The 10,000-nt window shown below is 45.8% G+C and overlaps 1 protein-coding gene across 1 annotated transcript in view; it reads right to left on the bottom strand.

The window, feature by feature from the left end:
- smpd3 (sphingomyelin phosphodiesterase 3) overlaps positions 1 to 10,000 on the bottom strand; it is a gene marked incomplete at both ends in the record, with an annotated part of 15,352 nt that overhangs the window by 912 nt on the left and 4,440 nt on the right. Inside the window, 5 exons of the mRNA XM_080545110.1 lie at positions 1 to 122; positions 1,504 to 1,567; positions 2,660 to 2,749; positions 3,050 to 3,208; positions 4,606 to 4,681. The exon at positions 1 to 122 is cut by the window's left edge and continues 41 nt beyond it. Of these exons, the coding sequence (XP_080401236.1) occupies positions 1 to 122; positions 1,504 to 1,567; positions 2,660 to 2,749; positions 3,050 to 3,208; positions 4,606 to 4,681 (511 nt within the window). The remainder of the gene's footprint in view (positions 123 to 1,503; positions 1,568 to 2,659; positions 2,750 to 3,049; positions 3,209 to 4,605; positions 4,682 to 10,000) is intronic.

Below are 10,000 nucleotides of genomic sequence, written 5' to 3'. Positions count from 1 at the left end.
TGTAGTCTAGTCTCCTCCCGTTGCCTTTCAGGGGGATCTTCCTGCCCTTCTGATTGGGACATTGGTTTTTACTGGTGGGGAAAACCAGGTACTCCTTCCTCCCTTCCTCGTTCTCCATCACTCTGTCAAACACACAGCCAACAACCATCACTTCAACGAGCGAGACGGGAACGAACATGACAGTGTGTGTGTGTGTGTGTGTGTGTGTGTGTGTCAGGGTTTCCGTTAGAAAAATTTGCCGTCGGACATCGTGTCCGGGAAGAATTCGATTTACCGGACAAACGTGATATATTCCGGTCATCATATTAAAATATAATAAACATTTTTTTTTCCAAAATCATATTTTTTTTTCTTCAAATCTAATATAGCTGTTTGTCGCGGTGATTACTGTTGTGTAGCGGCCTATATATGCCATTTAATGTCTATTTCTCATCCGATACGATTAGATGCGAGCTATATAATAATATAACATGATTTGACGCATGCGCGCTATGCCATGCGTCAAATCCAGCGCTGAACGGGTCCAGCGCTGAACGGGCGCCTCACTGGGAACTGAAGTTCAGAACAGACAGCATCTATCAATGAACGGACTCCACATTACGTTAACTGAAGTTTGTTAAATTGTTTGGGATTAATGTGAGTTTTCTATTTTCTCTTTCCAGTTTTACCCTTTTTTTTTTTAATCAATAAAACAACGTCATTTCTATAACCAGGGGGGTGTTCCATCGACGTCGCTGGAGGAAAGTCTGGGCTTGTTTTGACAAGTCTCGCGAGATCTATCAAGATATGCCTGGATCTTTTTAAGAGTCTCGCGGGACTTGGCGAAGTATGCCTAGGTTTTCCTTTTGCGACGTTGATAGAACACCCCCCAGGTCTCGCTGGTTGGGAAGACATTTCGTTTAGCTGCCTGTCAAATCATACTTAGGGGATAGCCCTGTAAGCTCATACGGGTCTGTATGTCGTCCTGAAAACCGGCTGTTAGATCATATCGCTGAAGTTTGTCTCCATCTTAGTGTAAATGTTGTCTTTTTCGTTTGTTATCCTTGTTATTGTGCGATAAAGTTAAGGCTTTCCGCTTCGGGCCACCATTTTCAGCTGGGCACCGGACACACACACACTCGTGCACGCGCGGCACTGCCCGAGAGAGAAGGACCCGCCCCCTTTGGTTAGCCTATAGGCTGGCTGGAGGGGGCGGGTCCTTCTCTCTCGGGCAATGTTGTGTGTGTGTGTTTGGTGCTCAGCTGAGAATGACCCAAAGCCAATTTGAATACAAAATGTGAACTTTAGCGAATTGTATTCAAATTGTGCTTAGAGGGAATTATTTTCACCGGACATTTTGTCCGACGAGTTTTCAATTTGTCGGACTTCGACAAATGTTACCGGACAATGTCCGGGAATTACCGGTTAACGGAAACCCTGGTGTGTGTGTCTGCACGTGCGTGCGTGGGTGAATGCACACATGAGTTTCAGTCTGTGTGTTAGTCAAACATGTACACAACTTACTTTTGTAAACTCTCTGGTGAGCTGACCTCCTCATCATATAGACCACTGGTGTCCAGGTATGTACCTGTGATCAAACACACACACACGGACAGCTGGAAGTAAACATGACCTGATGAGGGAGTTCACACGGGAGTTCATCATTCCAGGTGACGAGATTAATCTGAACCACCATGAGCCACCATGAGCATGACTATGTACTTTTGAAACGAAATCTAGCCAATAGTTGGGTCCTAAAGTGTATTTTCAAATCTCAAATCGCTCAACAATAACATCACCAAAGGAAAATCCATGAATTAGTCTAATTTCTAAATAAATGACATATAGCCATTGACTCTTGAAGAATATAACTTACTTAAATGCCTCATAAGCTTAGTTAAACGGTATTACCCGATCAGAACCCAAAGCATAAGCTCGTTTTACTCCATTGTTTGTAAACAATGCAATTGTAAACAAACACTCTACAGCTTGTAAACATGGTTGAAACTAACATTTTGATCTCATGGATGGTCACTCCTTGCATCCATAGTTCTTTCTTTCTTTCTTTCTTTCTTTCTTTCCGTCTTTCTTTCCTTCTCCAGTGTTATCAACCCTACCATCTCACTCTTCCCACCGTGCCAGAAGCTAGTGTCCTACATAACACCCGCGCCCCCCCCCCCCCCCCCTCTCTCTTTCCCTCCCCCCTTCTCTCGAGATCCGGTTCCAGACCCAAACTCTCCAGTTTTTACGTCAGACCCCTCAGATGCATCACCCACTGTATATATTTTGGTCTTCGCCGCACGCGTCCATATTTAGCTCGGAGGTCAAGCGGAGGTAAAGAGAGCAGGCCTAATTCCGTCCCACTGTCCCCGTCCTTCTAGCCACAGTCAAGACACCCCCCGGTCCCTCTGGCCCTCTGGCTCCAGCACACACCCTGGCCCCTAGTCCCCTATCCGTCCCTCATGCCCCAGCACCAAAAAAAACTGTCCCCTAGTTCCCCTCCAGCACCTCCAGTTCCAGGACAGAACCCAGCCCCCTATGAGTCCTTCCAATCACGGCCCCCCATCCTAGTCACAGCCCCATCCCCAGCCCCAGCCCCGCCCAAGTCCCTCCAGCCCCAGCCTCTCAGCCCACATCCAGCCCCAACACAGCCCCTCCAGATCAAACCTTTACCACTCACCTAGAGCCCACGGTTTGTCCTCCCCAGGACCCAGGCGACAGGGGTCCTTGTAATGGGTAAAGAGAGCGTGCTGCTGCTCCAGTTTGTCCTCTGAAACAGAGAAACACCAGCAGAGCTACAGAGAGGCTCAGGCTATAACAGGCTACACAGACACACAGACTGACTGACTGACTGACTGACTGACTGACAGACAGACAGACAGACATGCAGACATGCAGACAGATATCTAGGCCAACATCAGCCACAGCTCTCTCTTTCTCTCACTCTCGCTCTCTCTCTCTCACTCACTCACTCACTCACTCACTCACTCTCTCTCACGCACACACACACACACACACGCACACACACACACACACACACACACACACACACACACACACACACACACACCTGAGGAGCAGTTGTCAAAGTTGAGGTCACCGAGGATCACTTCGAACGCGACCTGGTCCTCCAAACCCTTCTCCTGCGCGGCGCGGGACGTCGCGTGGCGGAACGCCGCCCCCCACGTCAAGAGCAGATCCAACTGCTCACAACGCACAGCTGCATCTCCTGAGGAGAGAGGGAGGGAGAAACAGAGAGGGTCAAGAGAGGTCCGAAAATCTCATGTACAAACATGAGAGTGTGAGTGGATTAGCTTTCGGATTGGATTTTTGGCTGCGACCCAGACCGAGAGAGAAAGTAGCCACAGGGTGTGTAGACTCCAACCGTTATTGAGTGTAAACTGGATGTACTCTATGTATAGACTGAGGGGGAGGCTGTGTGACCACAGGAGGACAGCGCTGCTAAACAGAGCTGGTTTTTTGGGGGGGAACCATGACGACCGAAAAGACACAGATGACGTTTGCTCAATGCTAATCATTTATGAGTCAACAAGGCAATGCAAACAGAGGTTTTCTACATATATATAGACAATAATATAGTCCTCCCCCTCTGTAGGCCAAAACAAACATTCAAATACATGCACACGCACACACAAAGGAAAAATGGACCATGCACATCCAACAAGCAATTAAAAAAAAAACAGGCTTCTCACTGCAAAGATTCCTCCTGTTCAACATCAGCCAAGAACAGAATGAGGTCTCTCTCTCTCTCCACCCTCCCTCTCTCTCCCCCACCATCCCCCTCTTCTTTCCCCTTCATTTACCCAATTCCCTCTTGTTACATTTGTCTTTAGAAATAGCCACAGTTCTATAAATATCCCGGCGAGCAGACTCTCCAAGGTGTGGGAGGCTCCAGAAATAGCAAGGAGATCTGTCTTGGTAAAAAGAAAAAAATGACACCCAGAGACCTGAGGCTTTAAATAGGGCTGCATGACGCTTAAAACAGCTTGAGTCCATCGCCATGGGAACGAGGGATGTGTGCAAGTTCGGTGCGTTCATTTATCTGCTGCTCCGGAGAAAAGATCGGAGGAGCGGTGTGGTACACGATCACACGGCGCACACACTCACACACACACGGGCGCACACACGCACGCACGCACAATCACACGCCGCACACACTCCCACGCACGAGCGCACACACGCACACACGCACGCACGCACGCACACACACACACACACACACACACACACACACACACACACACGCACGCACACACACACACACACACACACACACACACATACACACACACACACACACACACTTTCTTACATATCTGCCTATGCATATTGTCATACATTCATATGTGCAATTTCTCTCAACCCTTGTGTTTGTTATCCAACATTCCAGTGAAATCCACACAAACACACACATACACACACACACACATACACACACACACACACACACACACACACAGAAATCCACACAAACACACAGGTAAGTGGAGGACCACTCAGATACAAGAGGGAAGTGTCCAGGGTGGGCCTGGGGATGGCGAAGGGGAATGTATTCGCATACATATTGAATATCTATATGTAGCCTTTACTTCATGATCAACCTACCTTCGACGGCATGCAGGTGAGTACAGGTGAGGTATCCCACAACCCTCTGCTCCTGATGGGAGGTGCCCACCTGCACCTGCGGAGGAGACAAAGGAGAAGACGACACGTGGAGTATGTGAGAGTGAGGTCTGTGTTCCTTGGTGACAGAGGCTGGGTTGGCGGGGTTAATTACATTTGATTTGCAGGGGGTTCTAGGGCCACCGTGCAGGAGAGCACTCTCTCAGTGCGGATGGAGGCTCTGAGCCAATCACTGGATTGCAGTCTTGGCTTCGTCTCACAAAAGTGCCTGACAGAAAATGCTGAGGGCCACAATAAAGCATTCGAGCAATTAGCCCGACTTTAATATGAAATGCAAGGTTCACATTTTAGACTAAAACATCATAAATTCTGCGGAGTGTTTTTTTCCCCACAGAGATTTACAGCATTAATCCCATTAAGGAGCAGTAAACTCTGTGTCTAGCCACCACCTGTCTAAAGTACCAGACAGACAGACAGAGACAGACAGACAGACAGACAGACAGACAGGCAGACAGACAGACAGACAGGCAGACAGACAGACAGACAGACAGGCAGACAGACAGACAGACAGGCAGACAGACAGACAGGCAGACAGACAGACAGAATGCCCCAGACTAACAGAACTGCTACCTATCAAACTCTCCCTCCATACTTCTCTTCCACATTCTCTCCCTTTCTCTTTCCAGTCTCAGTCTCTCTTTTTCTGTCCACTTCCCTCTCTCTCTCTCTCTCTCTCTCTCTCTTCCTCTGTTCCCATTCTCTCCATCTCTCTTTCCACTTCTCTCTTTCTCTGCCTAAGTCCTACTGTATGAATATTTTAGGGGCTTATCCATGCATGGGTGGGTGTGTGTGCACTCTGAAACTGACAACAGCCGGAAGGGTCTTGTGTGTATGTGTTTGTGTCTGTGTGTGTGTGTGTGTGTGTGTGTTTCTGTGTGTGTGCGTGTCTGTATATGTGTGCGTTCATGTGCACATGCATGCTCGTCTGTGTGTGCATGCTTGTGTTTCAGCTAAGGTACAAATATTAGTGGTAATAACAGTAATGATGATCATTGGAATTCCATGTACTGAGACTAGTCGCAAGGCTAAAAGTCCTAGTGAGTCCATAGAACAGGACATAAAACACTGAGTTCATCTGGATCCAGACTTTGGCTGAGTTCCGAATACCCTACCCTTCTCCCCAAAGGGTACACTATTCCTCTTCATGCATTTCACAGCAGTGGGTTAGTGAAAGCACCAGCTGGAGAGTTTCCACCATATTTCTTCCACCAGTCTTGTGTTAAGTCTCAGGGAGAGTGAACAAGAGCACACTGTCCAGTGTTTGAATAGATTTTTGCATTGACACAGCTGTAGTAAAACAGTGACCCTCCCGAATGTAACTCATTTACTAACAGGTGGAGTGAGAAGCTATGGCAGACGCTATGGGTAGATTTCTCATTGTTTTCCATATATAAATATATAAATACACTTGATCTGAGTATGCGGGCTATTTAGAGGTTTTCTCTGTAATGTATTCAAATGCCTTATATCACACATGCACACGCACACGCACACGCACACGCACACACACACACACACACACACACACACACACACACACACACACACACACACACACACACACACACACCTACTTCCACCTCCCTGCACTCAGAGGTTTTAAATAATAATAAGAGGGATACATGTTGAGACTGAAAATCTTTAATTACTGGCTTGCGCACTCTTGAGGGAAACGTTTTTAATTAATATTCTATCTCTACGCCTCCTCCCTGTACTGTATCTCTCCCTATCTCTCTCTCCCGCCCGCCCTCCCTCCCTCCATATCTCTCTCTCCCTCCCTCCCTTCTTTTGCCGCTGAAGAACTACTCAGAGACTCCTAAGGTCCCAGAGCTCTAAAGTTAATGTTTCTCTGCACTTAACGAGAAAGAAGTTGTTACTGTTGTTTTCCCCTCTACAGCCCACCTGTCTCTTTAGCTGCCTAGCACCAGATTGAGAATGTTGCTCTGTTTCAAATTGTTGCAGGCTAGGTATCTGAGGTTCAGTAAAGCAAATATCAGTCTACAGTAACGCCAAGTTACCACCTAGTCAGCAGACACTTGTGGGCCAGGTCTGGTCATGAGTGCCGGAAACTGAATATATTACATGGGCCAGACCATGTCCCAATGCCTGGGGACAGCCATGGGTGAGAATTGGCATTTTGCTCATGGGTCATCTCTAGGATGTGATCCTGATAATGTTCCTGTAGTTACTGGGTCATTTTGGTTTAAATGTGGGGGGCCAGTTCTGGGTGAGAGTTGGAACTTCATGGACCAGCTCTGGAATGAGATCCATTATCTGGCCTTGATATGTTCCTGTAGTAGTTACTGGGCCGTTTTTGGTTCACTGTGGGGGACCAGTACTTCATGAGGTTGGACATTTTCTCATGTGCCAGAGAATGTGGCATTGATACGTTCCTGTAGTTAATGGGCCATCTTTGGTCTAAATGTGGGGAACCAGTACTGGGTAACAGTTGGAACACTGTTTATGGGCCAGTTCTGGCACTGTATGTAGTGTGTGGCTATACTTATTACTAGGCCAGTATAGGTCTGAATGTGGTACAGTACTGGGTGAGACTTGGCAGTTTGCTTATTGATAAACTTGAGATATGTAGCCCAAATAAGTTACTTTAGTTGCTGGGTCACTTGGACTTGAATGTTTATTTTAATTCTGGTGAAAGCTATTCAACATCTCCACTCACACCCCTTACTTGACTAGCCCTAACCCTTGCATTACGAATGTTGATCCACTGTTAGGAACAATATAGGAATATTTAGTCCTAGCCAATGAGAAGATGAACCATAAAGTCTGTGATATATCTTGAAATGGATAAACTGGTGGTTTGGGTTTTAAAGCGACCTGTGAAATTGCCTCATACTGTATACAATCCTAAGTCATCTAAAATCATCCTAAATCTCAAACCAACTGGGCAGTGTTTAGAAATACACTACACAACCTTTTGGGAAAATCTACTCATCTCATTTGGTTTAGAAGAGTTTGACTGTGGAAAATGTACAGATAAGAAACAGACAGAACATCTGAAGAAATCTAGACTCGTCTCATTTGGTTTTGATAAGTCTGTCGACGTGGGCAATAAAAAAGTTAAGCATACTGAGGTAAGTCTAGATTTCATCAGACAGACCATCTGACCCCCCAGACTAAAACAATAACAAATTACTGGACTGACAAAACAAAATCTATGCATACATATTTATATGTATTTGGAAAGTCATCTTTATACCTAGCTTGGTATCACTCAAATATCACTTGCAAACTGCTATTTTATCTTTTTACTGTTTTCCCCTGCTTTTATATTCATTCTATGCTTGTATATGTTTTTATATATGTTTTTATATTCACTTTATGTTCTTATTCCTGTTGTAAAGCACTTTGAGCTGCATTTCTTGTATGAAAGGTGCTATATAAATAAAGCTTTACTTACTTACTTACTTACTTACTTACTTTAGGCCAGAATTTCTCACATGGCGAGTACCGGTACTAGAGTTTCTCACTTGCGAGTACTAGAGTTTCTCATTTGGTGTGTACCAGAAGCGACCAATAGGAAGCTCTATGAAACCAATACCTTGGTTACATTGAATTTGTGGTGATTTGGCCACATATTTGAAACTTTGTAAGTATTTCTATAGCACCTTTTTTGACTATCATCATTTAATTGGGTGTATTATAAAAAATAAAAAAACATAGTGAACCCAATTGAAATGTTGATATGTTGATGCATCCCATTTGGAATAAAGAACAATGCAACAATGATCTGGTTATCCATCAGGCTGGGCCTCAGAACACTCAACAGTACTATCTATAAATGGGCCTGTTCTGGTTGCCACAAGTAAATCAAATCTTGGCCACAATTCAACCATACATTTGAGTAGAACAAGGCCAGATCTGGTTGCTACTCCCTATCTTCCACCTTAGACTGAAGACCCATCTCTTCAGGCTACATGTTGACTGTCCCTCTTAAAGACCTCTTCACCTCCCCCCCTACCCCTCTGTACAGTTCCTCTACAAAAAAGTAATCCTTCCTTCATCTAGCATTGTGACTGCCAATAGCCCCTGGTCGTAGCATAGAATTTTCTTTTTTCTTATGATGACTCACGTATAGATGATTCACTTACTTTAGACAAATGTACATGTTGTTATAAGTCGCTTTGGATAAAAGCATCTGCTAAATGTCTAAACACCATCACTAGGAAAATGCCAACGCCAACGTGTGGAAGTGACCCAGTTACCGCTTGGAATTACGGCCCAGAAATGGGCCACATATAGTTACCACATCTAAGCCTGAAGCAACCAGACCTGGCCCGTATCTGGTTTATTCGTCACTGAGTCTCCCAGGTCAATTTCTATTGGTTCCACATCGAGTGACTAACTTGATAACTGCATAACAGTGTGGTATGGCAGCTGCTCTATCTCTGACCGGAAGGCCTTGCAACGGGTGGTGAAAACTGCCCAGTACATCACCGGTGCCCGACTCCCCGCCACCGAGGGCCTCCGGGGCTCTGCGGAGGGCGTGAGGCATCATTGAAGACACCTCTCTCACCCTAGTCACAGACTGTTTGCCCTCCTCCCACACGGGAGGCTGTACAGCGTACAGGAGTCTAGGCACCCGCACCAGCAGGCTTGCGAACAGCTTCTTCCCTGCAGCTGTCAACCTTGCCCCCTAGCACCCCCCCCCCCCCACCAATACCTCTACCCCCAACCCAGCCCCCTCCACCGCCCAACAGGAGGAACATTGCACACCCACACCCCTCCATACCACTCAGGACTTCAACTTGGCTTTTGCACCACTGCTGTTTTGCACACTGTACTGTACTGTACTGTACATCTAACTGTACATATTGTGATGATATCCATTGCCCTTGTTCTGTACATATCACACTATATATATTTACTGCACATATCATATTGATATTCATGCTCATATATATTGAGTTTTTATATTCATATTCATTGCACGTATAATGACTTTATATTCATTTACTGATACTCACTGTAATACCATGCACTGTCCATACATTTACGGCTTTTGCACTATGCACTATTGCACTGGTTAGTAGATGATCTGGTTAGATACCAAACTGCATTTTGTTGTCTTTTCTACTTGTACTCTGTCAATAACAATAAAGTTGAATCTAATCTAATCTAATCTAATCTACGTAATCTGATCTAATCTAATACCGGCCAAGGTTCTGATCTTTTCATGGCCAGAGTCGGTCAACTTCTCGCCTGGGCAACAAAGTTGTAGATGGGACGCCTCCACATGCAGGGACAGGGTCTGGCCTTTCCATGGCACAGAAAAGGACGTAGGATTGGCAGCCAGAAG

Source organism: Nansenia antarctica, assembly GCF_963989245.1.
Source record: "Nansenia antarctica genome assembly, chromosome: 14".
NCBI lineage: Eukaryota > Metazoa > Chordata > Actinopteri > Argentiniformes > Microstomatidae > Nansenia > Nansenia antarctica.
This window is presented reverse-complemented; position numbering and strand designations above follow the sequence as displayed.